General features: G+C 37.1%; 2 protein-coding genes across 2 annotated transcripts; both read right to left on the bottom strand.

Moving 5' to 3' along the window:
- Nucleotides 1–1,470: 1,470 nt before the first annotated feature.
- LOC139147562 (fibroblast growth factor receptor 2-like) lies at nt 1,471–16,228 on the bottom strand. Its single transcript, XM_070718688.1, has 14 exons — nt 16,150–16,228; nt 15,367–15,684; nt 14,643–14,957; nt 12,400–12,573; nt 12,091–12,182; nt 11,406–11,492; nt 5,753–5,966; nt 4,979–5,089; nt 4,618–4,787; nt 3,870–3,992; nt 3,626–3,737; nt 2,413–2,509; nt 1,980–2,079; nt 1,471–1,797 (listed from the first exon to the last, which is right to left on the bottom strand). Exons 2-14 carry the CDS (start codon nt 15,617–15,619, stop codon nt 1,750–1,752), a joined length of 1,896 nt encoding a protein of 631 aa, XP_070574789.1. The 5' UTR covers nt 15,620–15,684; nt 16,150–16,228; the 3' UTR covers nt 1,471–1,749.
- LOC139147561 (nephrin-like) lies at nt 16,156–27,785 on the bottom strand. Its single transcript, XM_070718687.1, has 7 exons — nt 27,721–27,785; nt 24,351–24,707; nt 23,066–23,383; nt 21,214–21,531; nt 18,476–18,778; nt 17,916–18,254; nt 16,156–16,472 (listed from the first exon to the last, which is right to left on the bottom strand). Exons 1-7 carry the CDS (start codon nt 27,764–27,766, stop codon nt 16,225–16,227), a joined length of 1,929 nt encoding a protein of 642 aa, XP_070574788.1. The 5' UTR covers nt 27,767–27,785; the 3' UTR covers nt 16,156–16,224.

Genomic DNA, 27,785 nt, shown 5'->3' with positions numbered 1-27,785 from the left:
CCAAGTTGATTGGTATCACCATTTTATTTCGTAATATGATGATGCCTCTGCGCGTGCATATCATATTGCTACGCAAAGCAAGAGCAGCATTTGTAATAAAAAACATAAAGGTCGACTGACGGCATGTTTCAGAATAAAAATGTACATCCATTTTGCCAACGCCTATTTTCAAATTTTGATTTTTGTTGTTGTTATTAGCCTATGGCTCTGGAATTCTCGCAGATCCTATGAAAGATATTGTAAACATATTTATACAGTCGATAAGAATATGACACAATCCAAACTTTCCATGATATATCTGAATGAAATCACAAAGATCAAAAACATGTAGTGCGATAAATTACAGCGATAATTATCCAGCAAGTATCAGAAGCACAAATATATCAAACACAAGAAATAATTTCTTCGAAGTATGACGTTTATTGTCTTTGACTCACCTAAAACGGTATGTTTTTCTTGAAACAATTCATGGTAAGTCACGTTCCTTATTTCTGCCTTTGTAATTACGTCAAACATCGGTTAAATCTCGTTAAGATGTATTGAATAAGGTGCCCATATCTGGAAAAACTTGGTTTTGGGTATGAAAATTACGTGCCGGGTAGGCCTACACGCATATTACATCTCGGGTATAATTTGGTATACATTTTATAGTTTCTGTGAGGTAGCTGATCTTACTGTGTTACCTCCCTATGAGTAATTTAGTCGATAAAACTAATCAAAGGAGACTCAAAGCAATTATTATGGCACATTTCTGAATGATCAACCACTTAATATGAGAAAATGTTATTCCTCTTTGTGAAAAAAGTCAAGCGAGCAATGGTGTCTACGAAATGCTTTAGCATAAAGGTAGGAACTAAAATTATATGAATAAGTACATTCATAATCAATGACTGTAAATGCCATGGAATGCATTAAAAATTAAGAATACGATTACCTAACGGAGTAAACGATATACTGCTCAGTTCAATATAATCACAATTTTATAACAGATTAATTTTTCGATCACAAAACGATGAACCTCTAATTATTTTATATACGAAACAAAAGGATGGTTATTGCGATATATATATTATATATATATATATATATATATATATATATATATATATATATATATATATATATATTATAGTTAAGATATGTATTTTTGATATGGGATGTATAGATTCCTGAACTAAATAAATAATAATAAAAAAATAATTATTATTATTTATCGAATTTTAACACCACCTACAAATAGAATGGTTTGTCCGAATCATATATGTAAGAGTGTCGAGCTAGTAATCCTTTCACTCTATCTGAGGATTGCAAGATGCATGAAACTTAAGTAATAGATGTCATTACTTTGTACTTGAAGTAATCTGTTTATTTATTTATTTAATTATATATATATATATATATATATATATATTATATATATATATATATATATATATATATATATATATATATGCTGACAAATCTACGCCTTTAAACAAAGATGTGAGTGGTTTAAAATGTCGTCACAAATATTATTTATGGAATTTCAACACTATCTTGAGCTATAGTGCAATGGTACGTCCGAACCATATACATGACAAAAACATCCTGAGGTAAAAACTAGTCTGACGATCGCTAGATGCATGAAATTTAAGTAACATATAAGATAACAGAGAGAGAGAGAGAGAGAGAGAGAGAGAGAGAGAGAGAGAGAGAGAGAGAGAGGGGGGGCAGATCTTGACACGTTTATCAAATATCAACCAGATGCTTCTAATTGACAGCAATATTCTTTTGATGGTTGTTGAAGTCCAAGTGTGCCTAGAGGGAGAATGAAAAATAGAGTGGATTTTTTTAGGGGAACGTAAATCGTGGGGAATTAAGTGATTAGTTTGATTTTGCATATGTTTGAATGTTCCTTCGAATACGTACATATGTGTTTATGTTGACGTATATAAATATGTGCGTCTGATTAACTGTATCAAATACCTGTCACAGCTTACCTTTGCGTCATCGATACACGTATTCAATTTTGAAGCTAATTCTCTAAACTTTGGTCTCTTAAGCGGAATTCTGCGCCAACACTGCTTCATCATATCGTGTCTACGGGACAGAAAACAAAACCTTGGACCATACTGTAGTATATAGCCACTGGATCTAAATATATTGCATAAAAATGTTTAATGCATTGAACGTCAGACTGGATTCCCTTAGTTCCTGGAAGTCAAGTCCTTCGGTACAAGATTTTAAGATTCTTGCATAAAAATGTTTCTATAGAATTAAAGTTAAGTCCTTTTGAATTAGATTTTAATATGTTCCTTTGAAGCAGAGAAAGCCTGAAGCCCCGTCATATTCTTTTCCGTAACAGATGATATATTATGATAAAGGTATTTGCATGTTTTTGCAGTTAAATTAACAAGACAATGGCAGGCTTACAATTTCTGTCCACATACAGCCGGCTTTGGTAGTTCATAACCTCCATTTAACCTCTGTACAATGCGATTCACTTCTATTGATTCATAAGGAGTTTCGCCTTGATGGAGGAAATGGAAGGCATTGGGAGTTCTTAAATAAACGTTTTGTAAGATAAGCACGACACGTTCTCCTCATTCGGCGATTGAAATGTAAGATTCAGCGAGTAGTGTATATTTTGACGGGTGCGGCTAGCTTGCAGGGTACGCTTACCCATTCCGGACACCTGGTACCACCACTATTTTGTGGTTCAAGATGACCCCATTGCCTTTGTCATTTTCAATATGTTCCTTGGACCTGGTAAATTTCTTAGTTACCTTGAATGATAACGATTATTGGACCTGATTTGATGCCTATTGCAAAGAAGATTTATATTATGACTTAGCACTATTATACCAGTTTTACTGAGCCCCTGCCTTAAAAGGGTTCCAACAAACAAACAAATAAATAAATAAACAAATAAATAAATAAATAAAATAAATATACTGGTACTCCGCGTGGATGCACAGAGGATCCCGATTGTTTTCCGGCAAATATTATCTGGTCAAAAATGGCACTATTAAATTTCTTATGCCATAAATAGCCGGAGTTGAGTCTAAGTTTATGAACATTTTCGATTTTCAATTTCTATCAGTCACATGTATATTGCACAACTAATGAAGGGACGATATTTTCATGATTCTTTGAAATGGAAAGGCGTTTGCTTGGATCTTCCCTGCATGGAGTGAACGGGGGAAATACGTGGATTGATGGGGGAATAGATAATTCAAATGAAACTATTTTCTTCTGCGCAAACTATTTTCTTTCTTTCACCAGTATGTTCAAATGTTCCATTTCCTGTGAAGTTTATCGGACGCATGGGAGAAATTCTAACACGATTAAGATATTTCATGCCATTTCCAACAAAGAATGATATAATATGTGTAATTTCGATATCAAATATTACAGTAGTAGGCTATTTGTGAAGAAAAATACACAAATCATACCACGGTCTGTCCACTAAATTTTACAGGGACCATATTCATACGTCGCTGACTCTCAAAATCGGTATACTTTCAACATAATTTGAAGCATTGAAAAGTGTATAATGATATTCGACAAAACATTTGAAAACGAAAAAACAACCAAAATATATTTGACGTAACCAATGTAAAAAAATAGTGCTGATAAAAGTTACCTATGGTAAGTATATGCCATAAGACGACACCGAAGGCCCAGACATCCGATTTGGATGAGAACTTCAGGTCAGCAAGGGATTCAATCGCCATCCATCTCTGAGGCACACTTCCCTGAAAGGAAGATAAAGAGGATATAATGTGCCAGCAATCTGAGCGTGTTCTCCAGATGATTGCTGGTAAAGAATATTGTGAAGTCCATCTGATAAGATTCGGATGGTCCCATGTGTACAAAAACTTACGTACCTCAGCTTTTGTAAAGAAGGATGAACTATCAATGACGTCAGAGGCATATCCAAAGTTTGATATTTTGCAGTGTAAGGAACGGTCAACCAGAACGTGATTTGGAGAGAGGTATCTGTGCACGATCTGAAAACAATAATGATAGAACTGCATTACTCTGTAATGTAATTGCCAGGATGAGAATGTGTCTCATATTCTGTCGAGTGGCATAAGAGAAAATTTGCAGAAAATAGTTAACGAGGGTCGTACGTGCATGTATGCATGTATGTATGTATGTATGTATGTATGTATGTATGTATGTATGTACGAACCACCTACCTACCTACCTACCTACCTACCTACCTACCTACCTACCTACCTATCGACCTATTAATCAACCGACCGGCTGACCGACCAACGGACCTACCTACCTACCTGTCTTTCTGTCTGCCTGCCTACCTGTCTATCTGTCCGCCCGCCCGCCCGCCTACCTACCTACCTACCTACCTACCTACCTACCTATCTACCTACCTACCTACCTACCTACCTACCTACCTACCTACCTACCTACCTGTCTACCTACCTACCTACCTACCTACCTACCTACCTACCTACCTACCTACCTACCTACCTACCTACCTACCTACCTACCTACCTACCTACCTACCTACCTACCTGCCTACCTACATGCTAGGGAGGGTGGGTGTTTGGGTAACTAAATCTACGCATGCATGCAAGCAGAAATGGCAAAAACTAAACGTTTATATCTTACCTTTAATTTTTCAAGATGTTTCATTCCTTCTGCGATATCGAGGGCGAATGATAGCATCTGTTTCTCGGTAATGCCGGATTTCTTGCTTGTGGTAAATGTGGAATGAATTTCCTTCATGGTGGAAGCAAGACTGCCTTGAACTAAATACTCCAGTACAATAAATGTTGGGGCTAACATTTTAGGATAAGAAAAGAATACATGAGGAAATGAAATGTCTATCTCTGCAGATCACTAATCAAAACAATAGCTTCACATTTATATATGAGAAACATAATGATTGCTTGTATGTTTGCTAGAACTTTAAGAGTAAGTGCGATACTTTAAATAAAGACATCCCTTCTTTTCAGCTCATACCACATACCTGAATCGGTGCATACTCCAAGCAACCTTATGATGTTAGGATGGCGTGACATGGCTTTCATCAATTTACTTTCTTTGACGATCTCACTTTCTTGATCAGAATCGCTTGCGGCTGAAATAGTATGGATGAAAGATTGAATAAATGAGTGACGAATGAGTGAGTAGGTGAGTGACGAAAGATAGGTAAAGTTTCAATCAGTAACATTCATTTCTCGTTTTCCCACGGTACTTTCAGTTATTGAACATGAATGACAACTGAAAATCAAAAAATATGTATGACGCCTTGTTTGATGTGATGGGAAACATAAACACAAGGTCGAATGCGCCCGGGGACAGATATTCAGACTCAAAAGCTTTAGTCTTTTATAATGCCGTTTTGCTCAAGCACCGCATGTGGCAGTTGATTTTGAAATTCATTGAGTTTACTTTCCATCGGCCTAGTTTTGTGAAAATCTTGATTTTTCTCCATTGATTGTACACAGGGATGGCGGCCATTTTGAATTTCAAATATTAAAAAATACAAGTTATTTTTTCATAGTACCAAAATTTGCGTGGTGACTCCGGAATTTCATTCTTTCCTTTGAAAGAGAATGTTTTAAAGTTTCGTTGAGTGCCACCTTAATGCTTGTACTGTGTTGAGCGTTTACTAAGTTTTTAAACAAGGTCAACATTCCAAAAGCAACATTTAAATGGATGTGAGAATAGTGTAGTGCCAAATAGCATCACTGATGACAATTTTATATTTATGTCGACAAAATAGATATTCAATACTGACATTTTGCCATTTTGATGGCAACTTCGGTAACTCCGTCCTGGCCATCGATATTTTGTGCCTCGGCAACAGCTATTTGATGGTTTTTCCCACTCCATATTACATTGCGTATTGTTAACATATGCCGTGGGAATTCAAACGCAGTTTGTCCTATCTTCATGTAAAGACCCTCGCTTTCTTTGTCAGGAGTCAAGTCAGCATAGGTACTTCTGTCATTCTGGAATCAATGAACTGGTGCCGTTACTGATTACATCTGTCATTACTGAGTGCATCATAAAACGCCAGACAGCTACAATATGCCAGACAGACAGTTAATTGTAACTTAATTATTGAAAGACACCGACCAATAGCAGATGATCAACTCATTTTAGAACACCGACAAAGAAGTTAATGAGGAACAATTACATCACAGGGAGCTCTTCCTCCTTGTTTATGTGTGTCTGTGTTTGTTTGTTTGTTTGTATGTAATTGTCTGTGTTTTTTATTTGTTAGTTTTAATAAAATAACAGCGAAAAGCTGTTTTGTTTATATTTGTCAATAAAGAGCAGTTTATTTATTTATTTGTTTGTTTGTTTGTTTGTTTGTTTATATGCATTTCCAATGGTTAGGGTTAGGCTTAGACTTAAGTTAGGGTTAGGGTTAGGCTGAGGGTTAAGTTAGGGATAGGGTTAGGGTTAGACTTAAGTCACTCCCTGGTAATATAGAGGGAGTGACGTAAGTCTAACCCTAATCCTTACCCTAACTTAAGCTTAACTTAAGCAATACAGGAACTGAGGAGTTTCCAACACTGTCAGGTGTGATTATCGTCTAGGCAGTAATATCGGTCAATTACAAAGCAGCGAACTCTGGGAAAGTTGAAACATTGTCTGGAAGGAGGTAACGAGTAGTCCAAACAACACCACACATCCACACACATCCCGCTCAGAACGCATCATTTGCAAGGGTTATTTGTTCGGGTCTGCTGATATTGTTTTGGCTATGTCTGATGAGCTTCTTCCAGACAATGTTTCAAATTTCGCAGAGTTTATTTCATCGTGATTGACTGATATTGCCGCTAGACGATAGATACACCTGACAGTGTTGGTAACTCCTCAGTTTAGACGATATGTCAACAAGTTCCCGTATTGCCATCGGTACAACGCAAACCATATTATTATTTTGCTGATTTGGAAATTAATATACGGACGTGTGTGAATCGATTTCACCTGTCTGTTCAGACAAAATAATTGTTTTAGTAAGTAGCTTGCTCGATCACTTCAAGAGCCCTATAGATGGTTATGATTGGATTAATCGTTTACGTGTAGTTCAAGATTTAAGTCACAGCTTTGAAATATTGCTTTCATAATGTCGTTCTAGCGCTACATCCTAAAACTGAAAACGCACTGGCATAAAATTCCGGAACAAACGACAATATTCGCAACAGGTATATGTATGACATTGTACTCACATGAAAGGCTACATTATCAGGTTTCGTGTAAATATCTTCAGTTCGATTCTGCGGAACAAGATCCATGTATGCTTCATTTCCTGTATCCTAAAGAAAAACCAATGATCAGTTAATATAACAGAGTGAAAAATATATCTCAAATACATTTTCAAAGGGATGTACTCTCGCGTAGGTACGAGAATGCGTCAAATTAAACTTATTTGACATGTATTTTTTTCTGTACAGAAGATAGATTTTAGTAATACACATTCATTAAAACAATTAGCTCTTCTTCTTCGTCCATCCATTCCTATATCAACCTGCGTCCATAAAACTGGTACATGTAAGCTTCTGAACTTTGGCACAGACCTCATGGCGTAGGGAAACTCGTGTCCCCAGCTTTGACATTATGGCTGGTCATTTAACCTATCCGCCATATTCGATTTCCCGCAAACCTTAAAATGCAATGGCTCCTTCTCAAGAACCACAGGGCTCATATGGTCGAAATTTGGTATGTGTCATACAGGCTCTGTGCTCTTAGGTGTTAGCACTTTAAATTGCGAGCGTTCAAGTGACTTTCGCAGACCATGTGATTTTTTGAAAATATCAACTTACATTTTGGTCATATCATCATTAGTCTACTTATGCCCCGAATTTTTACGACGGCCTTGGATGACATTTGACCAACTTAAACGTATCAAAGGCTAGAAGTTTTGTTATGGTAATACGTTGACTATTATTGGACCAAACCTGTTCCCCGATTTTTCATATGACCCTGGACGACCTTTGATATACTTTCATAAATCTAGACAACCACATGGGTAAGAGGTTAAGTAAGTGTTGAATATTACTAAGTTAGCTACAAATGTTTTTCAAGAATTTTTAATGACCGTTAGCGACCTTTGACCTATTTGGGCTTAAGTTAGGGTTAGGGTTAGGCTTAGGCTTAAGTTAGGGTTAGGGTTAGACTTAGGCTTAAATTAGGGTTAGGGTCAGGGTTAGACTTAAGTCACTCCCTGGTAATATAGAGGGAGTGACGTAAGTCTAACCCTAATCCTAATCCTTACTTAAGCTTAAGGTAAAGGGCGACGAATTCGGATGCGCACGCGCTTAGAACGTTTCTGCGCAGATTTAACTCCAGCCTGCCGCAAATGGTTATTTTGTAGCGCATGTATTTAACATCACCTGTCATTGTTGAAATAGCGCTTTTACCTAATTTTTTGAACCAGTCTCTTAGAAATACATGTGACCTATAACCTTGTCATATTTTGACCCCTAGGAAGCTGGTTTTTATTCAATATGAGCGAAAAATTAACATTTCTCTCCCATTTACATGGCGCATATTACCCATTCACCTGGAGATATTGTAAAAGGTAGCATGGTGACACCTTTTATTAAAAGTGTAAACTAAATGGTATTATATCAGGATTTTATTCGCCAAGTTTGGTCAAAATGACACCATTCAAAGCGACAGGAAGAAAGTTCGAAAATTATGTAGTGATATAATTTCGATATCGTCATTTTGTAATCGATACTTATGTTAAAATTTCTTTACAAACATCATGAAAACTATACATTCGATAGATATGGATCTTAAGTCTTGGTATTTATTAAAATTAACTCATTTGCTAAGCGTTTTATAATTGCCTTCTTTAGTTTAAGTGAATTATATCATTTTTATTTATTTCTAACGACGCCATTTTTAACGTCCGTTTCCATGGAAACGATCATGGTGACCCCCATTTTTTATTTCATTTTTGCACTTGCACAACCTCCAAAATATTTGTGCAAAGTTTCAAAAAAATGACACCACAACCTAATTTTGACGTAATTCATAGTATTTCACCTTAACTTGAGCAATACAGGAACTGAGGAGTTTTCAACACTGTCAGGTGTGAATATCGTCTAGGCACTAATATCGGTGAATTACAAAGCAGCAAACTCTGGGAAAGTTGAAACATTGTCTGGAAGGAGGTAACGAGTAGTCCAAACAACACCACACATCCACACACATCCCGCTCAAAACGCATCATTTGCCAGGGTTATTTGTCGTGGGTCTGCTGATATTGTTCTGGCTATGTCTGATGAGCTCCGTCCAGACAATGTTTCAAATTTCGCTGTCAGTGAGTTTATTTCATCGTGATTGACTGATATTGCCGCTAGATGATAGATACACCTGACAGTGTTGTAATTCCTCAATTTAGACGATATGTCAACAAGTTCCCGTATTGCCACAGGTACAACGCAAACCACATCATTATTTTGCTGATTTGGAAATTAATATACGGACGTGAATGAATCAATTTCACCTGTCTGTTCACACAAAACAATTGCTTTAGTAAGTAGCTTGCTCGATCACTTCAAGAGCTCTATAGATGGTTATGATTGGATTAATCGTTTACGCGTAGTTCAAGATTTAAGTCACAGCTTTGAAATATTGCTTCCACAATGTCGTTCTAGCGCTACATCCTAAAACTGAAAACGCACTGGCATAAAATTCCGGAACACACAGCAATATTCGCAACAGGTATATATGTGACATTTTACTCACATGACAGGCTACATTATCAGGTTTCGTGTAAATATCTTCAGTTCGATTCCGCGGAACAAGATCCATATGCTTCATTTCTGTGTCCTAAAGAAAAGCCAATGATCAGTTAATAATAATAATAATATTTGGTTCTTATATAGCGCACATATCCACAAGTAGATGTGATCAAGGCGCTTTACAATTATTATTACCCCTGGTCACTGGACCTAATATTATACCACTCAACTCCCTGGGGAGCAGACAACAGCTCACATGTGCAGCCAATAAGCGCAGCAGAGCTAAACGCACACATAACAACCTCTGTCCTACCAGGTACCCATCACTCCTGGGTGGGGAGAAGCAATGAGGAATAAAGTGCCTTGCCCAAGGACACAACACCACAGCCATGCCGGGGCTCGAACTCACCATCCTTTGATCGTGAGTCCACTGCTCTAGCCACTGGCCCATGATGCCTCCAAAGTTAATATAACAGAGTGAAAAATATATCTCAAATACATTTTCAAAGGGATGAACTCTCGCGTAGGTACGAGAATGCGTCAAATTAAATTTATTTGACATGTATTTTTTCTGTACAAGAAGATTGATTTTAGTACTACACGTTCATTAAAACAATTAGCTCTTCTTCTTCGTCCATCCATTCCTATATCAACCTGCGTCCATAAAACTGGTACATGTAAGCTTCTGAACTTTGGCACAGACCTCATGGCGTAGGGAAACTCGTGTCCCCAGCTTTTACATTGTGGCTGGTCATTTAACCTATCCGCCATATTCGATTTCCCGCAAACCTTAAAATGCAATGGCTCCTTCTCAAGACCAACAGGGCTCATATGGTCGAAATTTGGTATGTGTCATACAGGCTCTGTGCTCTTAGGTGTTAGCACTTTAAATTGCGAGCGTTCAAGTGACTTTCGCAGACCATGTGATTTTTTGAAAATAGCAATTTAATGTACATGAATTCTTAATCAAACAAACTTTGCTTACATTTTGGTCATATCATCATTAGTCTACTTATGCCCCGAATTTTTACGACGGCCTTGGATGACATTTGACCAACTTAAACGTATCAAAGGCTAGAAGTTTTGTTATGGTAATACGTTGACTATTATTGGACCAAACCTGTTCCCCGATTTTTCATATGACCCTGGACGACCTTTGACATAGTTTCATAAATCTCGATGATGAGCTAGTCCAGACAATGTTTCAACTTTCGCAGAATTTATTTCATTGTGATGGACTGAAAGTGCCGCTACATGATAGATACACCTGACAGTGTTAGTAACTCCTCACTTTTGACGATATGTCAACAATGCAAGTTCCCGTATTACCAGCGGTACAACGTTAACCACATTATTATTTGCTGATTTGGAAATTAATATGCAGATATGTGTGGACCGGTTTGCACCTATGATATTACCATGTGATAGGTTGTTAACCTGTCTGTTCAGACAAAGTAATTGTTTCAGTAACTATCTCGCTCGATCACTTCAAGAGCTTATAGATGTTCTTGGTTGGATTAATCGTTTACTTGTAGTTCAAGATTTAAGTCACAGCTTTGAAATATTGCTTCCATAATGTCCTTCCAGCGCTAAGCTTATATCCGAAACTGAAAACACACTGGCATAAAATTCTGGAACACACGGCAATATTCGCAACAGGTATATATACGACATTGTACTCACATGAAAGGCTACATTATCAGGTTTCGTGTAAATATCTTCAGTTCGATTCCGCGGAACAAGATCCATATATGCATCATTTCTTGTGTCCTAAAGAAAACCCAATGCTCATTTAAAATATCAGATTGAATAAAATTATCTCAAAATCATTTTGAACTCTCGCGTAGGTACGAGAATGCGTCAATCAAATTTATTTGACATGTATTTTTTCTGTACAGATTGATTTCAGTATTACACAGTCAGTAGAACAATAAACTCTTCTTCCTCTTTCCTGATTTTTCATATGACCTCGGACGACCTTTGGCATGCTTTCATGTATCTCGACAACCATATGGGTAAGAGATTTAGTAAGTGCTTCATATTACTAAGTTATATAAATTTTATTCCAGAATTTTTTGATGACCGTTTGCGACCTCTGACCTATTTGCGCAGACCCCAGCAAGTGCAACGAGTAGTGCTTGGTATTATGTGGCATAAGCCCTGTTGTCTTTTATAAAATTAACATACTCCACTCATTATGTCCATACCCAATTTAAGGCTAACAAATATATAGGGAGACAGGGCCGTTTTCCGTAAGACATGGACCAGTGCAGGGCCTTAATTTGTTCACAAATTTTGGGATTACCTTTGGTGACTTTAACCTGTGTTTTGATACGAATAAAACAATTTTGAGACATAAATGGGTTACCTGTTCGTCCCGTTGATCTACAGATGGTGGCTTCTCCTTGAGAGTGTCATGGGGAATTTCTTCATATATAGCTTGTTGTGAATTGTCCGCTTCTATAAAGTAAAATCATGAGAGTTTGTGTGAACATAGGAAGCAGAGATCTGCCCTATCCTTGTTTGCCTGTCTGTCCGTCTCTCGGTCTGGGTCCCCTAAAACATAAGCGGTCCGAGCAACAAGTTTAATTTTGAATGCGAATTTTAGCATTATGCTGCATGCAAATAAAAATTAGTTGTGCCCCGTTCAATTTTCTTCTTATGAAGTTTGCATTACCTTGGACACAACCTGCATTGACATAATCCAGTTCAGTCTCGCCTTCTTTGTGTATTATTCTTCGGAGTATACCCTTTCTCGATAGTATTAGCAGCATGATGACAAAGACAGCCACCAAGAGAACTGCCGCAGTTGAACCTACTATTACACCTATGCTACTGTTTTTCTTTCCTGCTGCGGTATACAAAATTAAGAAATTTGGATGAATTAGATTGATCTATTCATGAAATAACTGCCAAAGTAAGAAAGATGTGTACTTTTTACAAATAATTGCTAAAACTGCAGAGATATGAATAATATACGCTGTGACAATAGTTGTGAATTAAAGCTGCATATTCGGGAAGGAGAGACCTTCAAATATAACATGCAACAGACATTTGCAAGACAGGCAGTTTGAAAATAACACTGAATAAAAACTTTAGGGGGAGAGAGAGAGAGAGAGAGAGAGAGAGAGAGAGAGAGAGAGAGAGAGATAGAGAGAGAGAGAGAGGAGGAGAGAGAGAGAGAGAGAGAGAGAGAGAGAGAGAGAGAGAGAGAGTGTCTGGATCTGAACTTCACGGATCGCAATATAATCTCGGTTCAATCATGTTAAAATTCGCCGTGACCCTTTAATGATTTTCTACAAAACATCGACAAGTGACACTAGCCACCTGTTAAATCACATTCCTCAAGATCTGAAAATCTTACGTTTATCAAGTCATTGACAATGACATAGTCCCCACTTGTAATAGGAATATTAGTCTTGATGGGGCAGGGAAATGTGGTCATTCAGAAGTATCACTGGAGTGTATATGTTGAGATCTATGGGCACATAGGTCTATGTCGTTGTTCCCAATTTGAAACACATGAGGCATGTCTAAGTTATGGTTCTAAATCGGGAAAAAGATCAGGCCTGTAGCTGTATTGGCCAGCCAAGAAATACATATGGGCATAATAAATGAGGTAGAAGATGTGACATCTTAAGGTATAATATCCTATCAAAATTGAAGGGTATAGAACTTGTGGTTACTGAGTTATGCATATATATGTATAATCAAGATCAAAGGTCATCGAGGTCACGTGACATTTTTGGGAAAAAATTGTATTGCTAATTAATCCCTATATGCCAAAAATCAGACCTCTAGCTCTATTCGCTTGCCCAGAATTAGATATGTGCATAATTAATGAGGTAAAGCATGTGTTGTCATAAGGTCTCCCATCCTACTAAATAGAAAGGACATAGCACTTGTGGTTTCTTATATTGAAATAAATGTATATTTTAGGTAAAAGGTCATCAAGGTCACATGACATTTTGTCAAAAAATTTCTATCCTATAGTTATCATTATATACCAAAAATCAGACATCCAGTTCTATTGGCTTTCTCGGAATTAGATATGTGCATAATGAATGAGGTACAGTATGTGGTGTCATAAAGTCTCCCATTATACCAAATATTAAGGGTGTAGCACTTGTGGTGACTGAGTTATGGACAAATATGTATATTTGAGGTCAAAGGTCATTGAGGTCACGTGATATTTTGTCAAAAAAATTGTATTGCTAAGTTATCCCTATATACCAAAAATCAGACCTCTAGCTCTATTGGTTCGCTCAAAATTAGATATGCACATAATTAATGATATATAATATGTGATGTTATAAGGTGTCCCATCATGCCATATATGAAGGGTGTAGCACTTGTGGTTACTGAGTTATGGACAAATATGTATATTTGAGGTCAAAGGTCACCAAGGTCACGTGATATTTTGTCAAAATGTCTGAGATATCTGTGTGAAAGATGGACGAACGGATGGACGAACGGACGGACATGACCCAATCTATAAGCCCCTTGGACTTCATCCTTGGAAACTAAAAACTTCGTCATTGCATACTTTTTGCAATATGAATATGATGAGAAACTAAATTTTTATTTTTCTTGGCCTTATACATGGGAGTCTATGGAGAAGTGCCTTATACATAGGAGTCTATGGAGAACTGCCTTATATATGGGAGTCTATGGAGGTGTAAACTAAAAAGTCCTCTAACACGGCCAAATTTATGGTATTGTGAAACAATTTGACGTGCATCTGTATGGGGTAAGGTACTATCCTTGTGCAAAGTTTGAAAGAAATTGACCAGGGCATGTCTGAGATATCTGCGTGAACGGACGCACGCACGGACGCACGGACGCACGCACGGACATGACCCAATCTATAAGTCCCCCGGACTGCGTCCGAGGGGACTAAAAAACCATACAGACATTTACCTTTCCCTACCAGGGTAATGTTATGAGTTGAACTCCCTACGCTATTTTCAGCCAGACATATGTAAACTTTATAGTCTTCTTTCGGTTGTACATTTGATATTAAGAGTAAACTTTTGATATATGTACTATTGTTGGTTTTCTCCTCCACCACCGTTGTTCTGTCGATGCCATTAACTAGTTCCACGACAACTCCATCGATGTGCGTATACCACCTGACTTGTGGAATCGGGAAACCACTTGCCACGCATGTTAATATCGCGGTTTGACCTTCGTTTGCAGTGCCGATATCTTGATGACGATTAAGGATTTCCGAATCTAATGTGAAAATATGCAACAAAAGTACAGTGTAAGAATAAATGTCTGCAGATCTTCTCGTATCATTATCAAAATTGAGCAGAAAGAATTCATGAACGGAGCATCGAAGCATCCTGTTAGGCCAGCAATCAATTGTATATTGTTGTACATCAGAGAAAAACACAAACTGTATCATTGACATATGACATTCTTCTTTAGTGTTTATTTTAACAGTTTTGCATAAAACGTATGGGACAGAGTTGCATATTAATCAATCATAATGCAAGGTTTTCTACGCCCTTTCGTCCTGTGATGCACAGTTATCAGCTGATCAGAAAACCTTGTTTTTTGTTTCTTTGCATAGTGGTGCACTAGAGGTCGATGGATAAGACGCATTTCTGGTATATGTGCTTAAAAGTAAATTACTTACACAGTACCAGTACAAGTAATGATATTTTCACTGGTGTTATCTGTGCAGCATGAATGCCTTCACAGTAAACACTTTTTCCCAAGAGGTCCTTGTTTGGTGTCAGAACAAGGCTACTTATCGTAGTTTTTCGACCATCCTCGTTCCACCTGATGACATCAGTTGCATTATTGGTAACATCTTCCTCTGCCATGTACCACTTGATGCTGGTTGCTGGGTGAGATTTGTGCGCTTTACAGATAACTGTCGTAGCCATTCCAGCTTTTATAGTTATATTGTCACCATCGTTAAAGGCTTCAAACGTTAAGTGTTCATAAGAAACTGCAGGAAAAATGCAGGTGAACTAAAACTTTAATACTTGCAAGATTTGACTCAATACGTTTTGCAAGAAGCAGCAAGAAACACAACACAACACCACACACACACACACACACACACACACATACATACATATACATACATACATACATACATACATACATACATACATACATACATACATACAATTAACTATACATAAATGGATACAATTTAAGTTAATGCATTTATATCTTCAATAGTGCTGACGTATGGATATTAGCCAAAACTGCCTGAATGATGGGATATGCGTCATGGCAGTGTATTTACTCGTCTTTATCCATCAGTTCATCTTGTCCAGAGATCTGATAACCAGCAACGCCTATTTTCTCTGGTAAATTATTTTCTGCACAAAATCTTTGTTTGGACAAAGCAAAATTATTTCTTACGTCAACTGTACTTTGCATTTTACAGCTAAGCAATACTTACCAGCAATATCCAGATTAGCTTGGTCAGTAATTGTTTCTGACTTCTTATCTGTGGCATAGTTTGAGGCTTCACACGTCAAAGTCTTTGATCTAGTTCATAAACGGGGGTCAATAAGAGTATACCTTTCGTGTCTTGAAGTCGTCTATCTTGCTCATTTTCTGTTACATCCTCTGCACCGTTGATGTACCGACCATCGAGGGTCCACTGAATAAATGATGCTGGTCTCGCTCTGAAAGCATTGCACTTCACAGTGATTTGCTTACCATCAATTACTTGTAAATCTCCAGTTTGGGATTTCTGTAATATAATTGTACTCGGAGAAACTGCGTGTGGGAGAAGAGCGTCAATAAATAGGAGGATGCGGGTTCGAAAGATGTGAACATTTTCTTCAAAAACAAAGCATCACATATTTTTCTATGTACCTCATTTACCTTTAATACAGTAAAATATTTTCCTGTGTATCCTTGCATCACACGAAAAATATTCATCTAGATTTTTCCTCCAATATTTATTAAAACTTGTGAGGATAATCACTCTGATCGGACAAACAAACAGCTTGGTAGAAAGAAACAGATAGGCCAGAGAAAAAAAAAATCTTGTTCATCGGATTTTTTGGACCAAGGTCCAGGAGCGGCGAGCGAAAATTTTTTTTTTTATTTTTTTTTTAGGCCGAAGGTAAACGCGGTTCTCTGGCATTTTTGCACAGATGCAGAAAAGGCAAGATAATTGTTTCCCTTTTTACCAGAAATATCTCAGACAAGAAACACTGATACTGGTAACTGAATTCAAGACTATATTTCCCAACAATAACATAGGCCATTACATTCACAGTTAGTGTTTGCACAACATATTCTGAATATTTCAACATTCTCTCAGAATAAACAGCAAATCACTGAAATCCAACAATCAGTATTGTCTCTTTAATATTGTCCTGGTGAGACCTAGCATCTGAGTTTTTTCATTTTACTTTGGCCCATGTTTTGACCTCTTTACCACTGTCTGCACTGTCTCTATACAGTTTACTCAATGGTCTAACAACACTGTACTGTGATCGGAGTGAAGTTATATAGTCATCATTCAGATCGTACTTTAACATCGACGCAACCATGTGTTTTGTCATTGCCGTAATTTTTTATACTTTCGATGCAATTTTCATTCAATCGGATGCACCGTCCATCTGCTGTCACGATCTTGTTGAACAAATCGCCGAACGTAATATCAGGACAAACACTGAATAGCGTCTTTAGAACTAACTGTTGGCCATCACGTCGAATGTTGGCGATCAAATTAATACTCATGATGTGACATGTACTAACCTAACCAAATCGACCCACTTTGCGTCGTGATTCGCCAAATTCAGACGTCACAACAACGTGTTGGCGGTCAACTAAGTCCGTACAAACACGTAGGAAGTCTCATTAAAATCCCGTGCCCGCGAAAACCCGACAAAGTGTAGGGCGCCACCAGCGGCAGTACTAAACATATTTGTAATGCGGAAGTAAGAATTTGCCGCGATCAAAAAAAAAATTCCAAATATGCCAAAGTAGAAGCGGCGATTCCGATGAACAATTTATTTTTTCTTCCTGGCCTTACTGCTATTTTCTTTACTGCCAGAATTTTGTTGCGAGAAGACAGCCTTGCATTGTTGATTTCAATCGCATCTTGGTAAAATAATCATTTTACTTTCCTTGGAAGGTTGAGAATGAACCTGATATAAACACAATATCACACCGATTACCAATCTACACCTGCATGCCCATTCTTACCTTGGACATCCAAGTTAATATATGTACTGACTTCTTCGGAGTTAGCTGAATTTTTGCCTTCACAAGATACATTTTTACCATGATAAGACCAACTTGGAGTTAATGTTATTGTACGTGTCGTATCAAATAGTCTTGAGTCAGTACTATTGATTGAAGATGTTGTTCCTCCTGTGTGTACAGGTATTCCGAAAAACTTCCAGTCAATAGTAGCATTTGGTTTTGTTCCTGCCGTCTCACATGTCAATGTGTGCTGAAGATTGTCTACGACTATAACGCTGTCATTGGTAGCATATCCATCATTTTTATTTTCATCAGATATCAGAACATGCTTTGCAGGAACTGGAAAAGGTTAACAGATTATTATCATTATGGAAGTGTGGCAAAAATGAATTGTTTGAATAATGCAACAACATATTTTCGTACTCTGTCAACTTGTACATAATGTGAATCTGAGATCTGTGTGTACAACTATTTGATTCACAGGTAATAGCTCACTAATACGTCTGCCCCAAATAGAAAGTATTTTTCAATTTAAAAGTAATTAAAGTCAAATGTCTTACCAAGTACGTCTAGTTTTACTTGGCTGAACACATTTCCATTTGCGACACATTTAACCCAGTTAAGGTGATTCATCCATCGTGGTGTGAATGAAAATGTACTTGATCTGTCAAACAGTTCAGAATCCTCTGGGTTTGGTTCTGGAGTTGTACTTTGTACATTATGTTGCACATTATCAATGAACCATGCCAGAGAAGGCGCGGGTTTTGCAGTGGACGAGCACGTCAATGACGTGAGTTGACCCTCGTTCACACTGAAGTAATCTCCATCATTGTAATCTTTGATAGTGACGTATGCTGGAGGAACTAAAAATAACAGGTAGTATTTCGCATTACATTGACCACACATTGACTTATAAAAATAAAGTTACTCTTAATTTGTTTGCATTAAACTAATTTAATTTTTTGCAGTATATTTGCACAGATTTTACTCAATAAATTCATAGAGGTATACTGAAATCTGGCCCAAGAGACTGCTCCAGATAATTATCCAACAGGAATTTTTGCCGTGACTTTGCCCTTGATGTCCAGGCAACGGAATTATTTGTATGAAATTACGGAGCAAATTACAATAAATTGATATGTAAAAAACCGTGCATTTTGTTTTTACGACACATGAAGGGAAGTTCACAAACCAAGTTTATTTGCAAACTCTGTTAAGCGATTGAAGCACGCCTTTCATTTCAAAATCATCACATTTATTTATCGTAAATCTGCTGGATCTTAATTGCAGCTGCCTGGCTGCTTTCTATGCCACTTATACGCTCACTAACACTGCCATTATCTCTTCTTCCATGACTTTTAGTCGTTGTCGTTTTTACTATTTTAGTGCTGTTTATGATAGCCTTATCCTTAAGACAGTTGCTATAATTTGTGTTTATTTAGAGCACTTCAGCTTATGTGGGTGAAGAGAATTGTCTGTAAAACAGAAGCCTGCTGGAAAAAAACTGTCCAGTATTTTTGTTTGAACAAACAACACAACATTTTGTTCTGGGGGGTTTTGTCAAGGAAAATACTGTATTCTGAAATGTTTGCAGGAAAAATGCCGGAATTCTATCAGGGTATTCTCGAAGCATACAATTGTATTCCATCACAAAGTGACCATAGTTTTTGTGAAAGCACAATGTGGAATGCTAGGCACAGTTTAATATAGGTAACGTTGTAAAACTACAGAACCTTCAAATGAAACAAGTTTAAAAGTTCTTGCTTATGAGCTTATCACATCAGCCGTACATCAGCAAGAATGTTAAGCTGGAATAATGATTTTGAACAGGTGGTGAACTTGAAAAAGTGTTTGGTCTTGACATATATATTTACAGATCAAAATAAATTAAAAGCATAAAATTTGAGATTCCTACATTAAATTTGTGTGTACTTTTAAAGCTCCACCATTGGACAATAACACCTGTATTAGTACAGACACATCTAAACAATGTTACTTTGAATGTAAAAGGAGCGAAGAAAGTTTGGAAATTCGAATAAGGTATTATCATGAATGTCTGGAACATGAGTAACTTTATCTTTCAAATTATTATATTACGAATTGATATTAACGCAAATCAGAATGGCTATGTAAACTCAATTATTTTTGTTGCCAAATGGTCTTTTCATGAACTCAGAAGTATTATGTCAAACAAATTAAGTATTGTAGGAATTTAACCCCATGATATTAAGTCGAAAGGAATAAGCTTGAAGATTAAGTAATGTCTGTTTGTTACTTTCTCTATATAGTTCGAGGTGATGAAATAAAGTTTTGATTAAAGGGAAAACACTCCCTGAGTAACTGTGTGTAAGAGGACTTCTCTTCTTTAATGCTTGACAATTGAGAATGTGAATGGAAATATAAACAATATACTCAAGTTAATATAGGCTTTCGACAGTCCCTTGTGCCTTTTCTTTTCTATTGTTGGTATAGTCTCTCGCACACACATCAACAACACCAATCACATCTACAGCAATATAGATGCATGGATGAGTATCAGCAAAAAAATGACTATGCTTACGAACCACCACCCCGACCACGATTGCCGAAGCGCCCATGTCCGCGGCATTCCCAGCTTAGGCCTCCGGCGCTATGCTTGAGGACCCCCTCCCCCCTCCCGTATGTGCCAGAGACTATACCAATAATAGCGAAGAAAAGCACATGGGACTTTCGACAGTCTAAAGGTAATGCTCTGCTATTAAAGCTTCATAAGCTGTATCTTTTTTTCAGAACTTTTGTTTTGTGGTTTCCCCACATTTTCTGCTTTGAATCCCTAAACTATAATTTAATGCCAAGTATTTAGCATATCAACACAACCTATATGAGTATAATCTCCATTGTTATTGTTGAAAATTGTATTCAAGTCCGGACAAGAATTCATTTGTAAACAATAAACAATGATCACCATACACAAGCAAGCTGTGTCGACATAAGAATACTCGAAATTTCAGCATGACATTAGGGTCAGACACGTAGTTGATGGACAGAAGCAGAATACTGAAAACCTTGCCACAAGTTACAGCTTATGTCCCTTTAAATGCAATAAATGTACGACGTGTAAAAAGTTTATGCCTGGCTCTCTCTTTGTCCTTCCACAGACGTTCGGTTGCACCGTGTAAACGTTAGTCAAAACCAATTTGTGTTTTGCATAAACTTTCAGCAGCTACAGATTTGTAAACACACCGTGCTTTTAATGATAGTTGATAACATTGTAGTTGGGTAATTAAAGACTGAAGAAAATATGAAATCTCTGACTCACCTAAAAGATCCATGAATAAAGAAGACGCGTATGGTGATATGGTTGCGAGGTTTGTAGCTATACAGGTAATGTTCTGTCCTTGGTCAATTTTCCAATGTGGAGTGTAAGTTATGGTACTTGTTGTATCAAATAGACCATCGTTTTCTGTTGATGTTTCGTCACCCGGAGTTTGTGGTATACCTCCCACTATCCATTGAAATGAAGCCGGCGGACGTGTACCAAACACTTCAGAATTCAAGGTTGCTTGCTCATCTCTTGTCAGGGTAATGGTTTCAGAATGGTTCATGCCATTGATCGACGGTCTCGATGTAACTGGTACTAAACAGAAAGAAAATATTAATGAAAACAGTACGTAAGTGTACGGCTGCAATGGTCCTGTCGCAAAATGCCCTTTAAAGTAGAAAGAACCCCAGGGCAGATATTCGGAATCTGAATTTTCTTCTGATCTACCGCCTGTTGGGGCTCATTTTGGAGCTCTTGGAGAAAGTTAACCTTAAGCGTCTTGTGTTTACGAGAATCGAGCATTTTATTTTCCTTATAGAGTTTAGGTAAATAGGTTCCATTGCACCACATTTTGCGAAGTGGCCAATGATTTTTTTTCTTAATTTTGAAAGAGAATAGCTGGAAATCTCCTTGAGGAAAGTTTGAGCAAAAGTCAAAGGTCTTTAAATGTCGAGGCGCGTACCACAGCGAACAGATGTTATACAGATGACATACAAAGGGCTCAACAATTTTTCAAATTACAAGTCTTATATGACTACTTCCTAAATTAAATTTGTTAATCAACATTTTCATTATAATGGTACGCAAACTTTTAGGTTGAAGTAATATTGTAGGAATTTAACCCAATGATATTAGGTCGAAAAGAATAAGCTTGAAGATTAAGTAATGTCTGTTTGTTACTTTCTCGATATAAATCGAGGTATTGAAATAAAGTTTTGATTAAAGGGAAAACACTCCCTCAGTAACGGTGTGTAAAAGGACTTCTCTTCTTTAATGCTTGACAATTGGGTATGTGAATGGAAATATAAACAACAACTCACGTTTTTGTAGGCTGTCGACAGTCCCTTGTGCCTTTTCTTTTCTATTGTTAGTATATTATCTCACCCACGGGGTGGGGGTTCGTAAGCATAGCATGACCACGATTGCCGAAGCGTCCCCTCTTAGGCCTTCGGCGGTATGCTTGCGGACTCCCCCCTCCCCCGTATGTGCCAGAGACTAAACCAATAATAGCAAAGAAAAGCACATGGGACTTTCGACAGTCTAAAGTTAATTGTCTGCTATTAAAGCTTCATAAGCTGTATCTTTTGGCTATTTTTACAGAACTTTTGTTTTATGGTTTCCCTACATTTTCTGCATTGAATCCCTAAACTGTAATTTAATGCCAAGTATTTAGCATATCAACACGACCTATATGAGTATAATCTCCATTGTTACTGTTGAAATTGTATTCAAGTCCGGACAAGAATTCATTTGTAATCAATAAACAATGATCACCATACACAAGCAAGCTGTGTTGACATAAGAATACTCGAAATTTCAGCATGACATTAGGGTCAGACACGTAGTTGATAGACAGAAGCAGAATACTGAAAACCTTGCCACAAGTTACAGCTCATGTCCCTTTAAATGCAATAAATGTACGACGTGTAAAATGTTTATGCCTGACTCTCTCTTTGTCCTTCCACAGACGTTCGGTTGCACCGTGTCAACGTTAGTCAAAACCAAATTTGTGTTTTGCATAAACTTTCAGCAGCTACAGATTTGTAAACACGCCGTGCTTTTAATGATGGTTGATAATACCGTAGCTTAATAGTTAAAGATCCAAAGAAATATGAAATCTCCGACTTACCTAAAAGGTCCATGAATAAAGAAGACGCGTATGGTAACATGGTTGCGACGTTTGTTACTATACAGGTAATGTTCTGTCCTTGGTCATTTTTCCAGCGTGGAGTGTAAGTTATGGTACTTGTTGTATCAAATAAACCATAGTTTTCTGTTGATGTTTCGTAACCCGGAGTTTGTGGTATACCTCCCACTATCCATTGAAATGTAGCCGATGGAAATGTACCAAACACTTCACAATTCAAGGTTGCTTCCTTGCCATTCGTTAGGGTAATGGTTCCACCGTGGATCATGCCATTGATCGTCGGTTTTGATTTAACTGGTACTGAACAGAAAAAAAATATTAATAAAAAAATATCTGTATATGTGAGGTAAATAGGTTCCATTGCACCAAATTTCTTCAATGGCGCGTGATTTTATTCTTAATTTGAAAGAGAATAGCTGGAAGTTTCCTTGAGGAAAGTTTGAGCAAAAGTCAAAGGTCTTTAAATGTCGAGGCGCGTACCACAGCGAACAGATGTTACAGATGACATACCAAGGGCTCAACAATTTTTCAAATTACAAGTCTATATGACTTCTTCCTAAATTAAATTTGTTAATCAACATTTTCATTGTAATGGTACGCAAACTTTTAGGTTGAAGTAATATTAATCTTGTTAGAATTTGCATCCGTTCTCCTATTTATGTACAAGTAGAACTGAATCTGATGCATAAAATAGTAAGGAATCAAGTTCCCTTTTATCTATCTAATGTTGTTACGAGACAAAATGTAAAAAACCATAACACAAGGCTTGGCAATCATTCTGTTTTATCCCAGGAGGAGCTAAATTATTGCAATCAAATTTTCAGTATTCAGCTTCGCAGTTGTGGAATAGTCTTTCATATAATATCAGGTTTCTAATTACAATTTTATACAAAAGATTAAAAGGCACTTACAAGATTCTTTTATGAATAGTTACGAGAAGTATTTTATTTACATCTTGATGTTTTGATTTTTCGAAGGCTTTTCTCTTTTTACTGTTTGTTTTGGAGTGTTGTTTCATCGCTTTACTGGTTGTTGTTCCAATATCTGTATATTTATTGTATTTTCTTTTCTCTGTCAGGCTTTTGTAAATTTAGACCACAGCTGAAATGAATCTTCGGAATTATTTGTGTAATCAATGCTGTTTGTTATTATTGTGCATTGTGTTGCGCAAAACAAACAAATAAATAAATAAATAAATAAATAAACCATCTGTAAGAATTTCAAATGCCAGTGTGGTCAAACTCAGTTGATAAAATCAGTGACTTACCCAGTACTGATAGCCGAGTTTCAACCATTGCTGATTGGAGAGCAAATATAAAATCAACCGAACATCTGTATGTATCGCTGTCACTCACTGTCAAGTCGTTTATATCTATTGATGCATCATTTCCTTGGAGACTAACTCTATCTGCGTACAGATCACCAATGGTGGGAGTACCAGTGCCACTGTACCAAGACATTACCAGCACATCAAAGTCATCCCTTGGTCTATTCCAAACGATAATTGTTGGACCATTGTAACTTTGTGGTGGATTTCTATAAGTACATTTCAATTCCACCGATCCTCCTTCAACACCGCTATGTTCATCATCTGTTTTCAGCTCAAAAGCACAATGGCAATAACCTATCAAATAAAGCAGAAATTTTGACCGTCAAATCGATGAAATTTCACTGGTCAACAACCTGGTCATATCCAGTGCTATTGTTGACTAATGCATTCCGCACACATTGAACATAATACTTTTATTTAGGCCAATAATTTGCATTTTAACACGGTTTTGGATGGAGAAGACAAGGATTTACTTTAATTTCTCTTCGAAAATAAATGAAAACATCAAAAGATAACTAATACACCTCTATCAACAGGCAAATGATTAAATTAAGAATTAAAACTTACTTGAGAGAAAAAATGCGGAAGTGATCTTAACTTTTATGTCATCCATGAAGTGACTCAATGCAAACTTCAAAGTGCCGTCAGTTTCACGTCTTTCACTAATTTCTCTGGTCTGAAAAGCAGTTTAAACATGATTGGAACTAATTTGGGATATTGGATTTTCATATTTTTCAAATTTCTCAAAAGCGTTGGGAGCCGTATAGCTGAATGTTTCAATATCGCAAATTACTCATAAAAACAAGTGTGTAATATAAAAAGAACAGCAGATGAGATTATATTTGTAGATTAAATCTGCATTACTTCACCCTCCAATTATCCCAAATTAGTTCCAATCGTGTTTTTACCAACTATAACGATTCATAACACTTTTCTAACTCTTATGAACCTCTCATTAGAGATAGTTACCCTTTGTTAATGGGCATAGCCATCCGCTGCCTTCATATTCACTAGTACCGCATTACTACTATCACATCACCACATCGTTCTGGTGATATCGCATCGAAATACGATTCTGAGAAGACATCGTCAAAGACAGTAGTTTGTCAGTCGGCCGCAACATCGCATATTTAATCGATCTCGGCATACCACCTTCGATCATTTTGAACGCCACATTGACGTAAATTATTTGGGGCTTAATTACAGACATGTAAATCACTTTCGAACATTTCTGAAGGCAGGGTTGCCTGGGAGCAAAGAGGTTTATGCGATGACGAGCACTTGTTGATGAGAACAATGTTCTTACGTATCAATCGTTTTGAAACTAGGTTAGTTTAGTAAAGTGTAACAGTCGACTGGTATTTTGAAGCTTAAAGAAGGTCTGTATTCCTCTGAATATACATCTATTTTTCAATGTTAATATTAGCCTATAAAAGAGCTACCTTTACATCGAGTCTCTAATCCTAGGAATTGCAATTGAAATGTCCAAAATATTTTGAAGGAGTGTAAGAGAAACACGAGGAAAACTGATTTCCGCCCAGAACAACTACATAACATACTGCTGTCTCCATAGCGATTAAGTCTAGACTGATAAAAATTTATGGAAGTCTGGATTTTACAACATTCTTAACGTCATCCGGAGCTCTACCATGACGTGAATGATAAAATGGTAACAGTGACACTACGGATGGTATTCACTTGTATGCATGGAATACAATGTCTTCTCAATATAGGTGCCAAGTGTAGCGCAAGTTACAACCGTCCGTCCCAGTATTTCATAAAGCATATGTCCAACCAAATAAAAGCAAGACATATGAACCGGTGCAATTGTATACAAATCAATACAGACGGGTAGGTGGGAAAACAAACAGTAAGGCCCCCAAAAAAAGAAATGTCTGGTCAGCGCGCGCGCCACTTGAACAACAGCGCGTCACCCTTTTTTTTCTGTTTGTGGCCGGTGGCCGTGGCTGACACCATGCTGACACCAAACCAAAATGGCTGAAGAGAAAGACAAAATTCTTTGGGGGCATGATCAGTGACTGCAATGAACAGTATATATGTGACTATATTGATAAAACTATAAAACTGACCCTCCTCCCTCCCTTGAGGCAAAAAAAAATAAAAATAAAAAAAAATTAAAATGCGCGTCACCGCACCATTTTTTAAAGAAAGACCTGACCAGAAACATTCTTTTTTTTTTTTTTTTTCGCCTAATGCTCCTACAAAATTTTAGAAGTATTATTAACAGAAAACCGTCTTTGGTATCGTCTAACGCCATTAAAATTCGATTAACGAAGTTGTATGGTTAAGAATAATTGTCAATTTTCTGGTACTACAATGCTGAATCGATCGACGGAATTCGCCCTGTAAACAAATTACCTTGACTTTGACCTTGATAAAGTGGAAAGAAAAAAATGTCAACAATATTATTTGATTCCTAGGTTCCCATGAACTGAATAGTCTATGTTGATAAGATTCGTCACCAAATGACACGGAAGTAAAAATCATGAAAAGTGACCGCAGATAAATTCGTCCATTCTCGTGTATTATCTAGCGAGCTAACGTTACGGTAGCTCACCATGATTGGCGCGAGTAAAGGGTCAAACATTGACCTCTTTTATGAAAATCACACGTAAAAAGACTACAGAGGAGTAAACAAACGTCCATTGTATCTTACCTACATGTCACTTATCTCATCTAATTCCAGTGAAAGGCATATGATATATTGGAGTTACAGAAGAAATGGGAGAGTGTGTTTTCACTCATTAATATGACAGGGACAAATAACTAAAACATGGTCGAGGGCATGCAATATGAATAGATGTCGGCCACCCGTGAATCCTTTCTTCAACACGCTCCATGCATTTCTCAAACAAGGAGATTTATAGGACTGTCAAGTGATTCACATTTACCGCACTATCAAAATGATTGCCTAGCTGTGGGTCCGTAGCTGTGGTGTTTTCGGACGGGATTTCTGACTTTTACGTGCTGGTTTTAACTTTTACGTTATTAACAGCGTTAATAACGTAAAAGTCAAAACCAGCACGTAAAAGTTAAATTAACGAAATTAAAAAATTAACGGCGTTACTAAAGTAAAAGTCCCGTCCGAAAACACCGCAGCTATGGACCCACGGCTAAATAATTGCCCTGCCTCGTGTACGTTGTGTGAACTACAACTGTCACTTGCCTCGTTTCTTGGATTACTTTGAGTATCATTTTCAATGAACCCATGGGAAGACAGCACGTTGAACAATGGTCAGTGCTTTTTAACAATGAAACACAACATTACAATATTTGAAATACATACCTATTACAAGAGATAAAATGAAGGTTACTTGCATAAAGGGTGTCATGGCTTCTTCGCTGCAAGTA

This window comes from Ptychodera flava, chromosome 13 (assembly GCF_041260155.1).
Source record: "Ptychodera flava strain L36383 chromosome 13, AS_Pfla_20210202, whole genome shotgun sequence".
NCBI lineage: Eukaryota > Metazoa > Hemichordata > Enteropneusta > Ptychoderidae > Ptychodera > Ptychodera flava.
Note: the sequence above shows the minus strand (reverse complement) of the source record. Positions and strands in the feature narration are given on the sequence as shown.

Excerpts from the sequence above, each read along its gene's own strand:
- LOC139147561 (XM_070718687.1), bottom strand. The coding sequence starts at position 27,766 with ATGACACCCTTTATGCAAGTAACCTTCATTTTATCTCTTGTAATAG. Across the intron at positions 24,708-27,720 it reads CATTTTATCTCTTGTAATAG|GTTATTGCCATTGTGCTTTT; the intron begins GTATGTATTTCA and ends TTTATTTGATAG. Across the intron at positions 18,779-21,213 it reads TTTATTCATGGATCTTTTAG|TTCCTCCAGCATACGTCACT; the intron begins GTGAGTCAGAGA and ends TGTTATTTTTAG.
- LOC139147562 (XM_070718688.1), bottom strand. The coding sequence starts at position 15,619 with ATGGCTACGACAGTTATCTGTAAAGCGCACAAATCTCACCCAGCAACC. Across the intron at positions 14,958-15,366 it reads ATTACTTGTACTGGTACTGT|ATTCGGAAATCCTTAATCGT; the intron begins GTAAGTAATTTA and ends TTTTCACATTAG. Across the intron at positions 2,080-2,412 it reads GCTGTATGTGGACAGAAATT|ACACGATATGATGAAGCAGT; the intron begins GTAAGCCTGCCA and ends TCTGTCCCGTAG.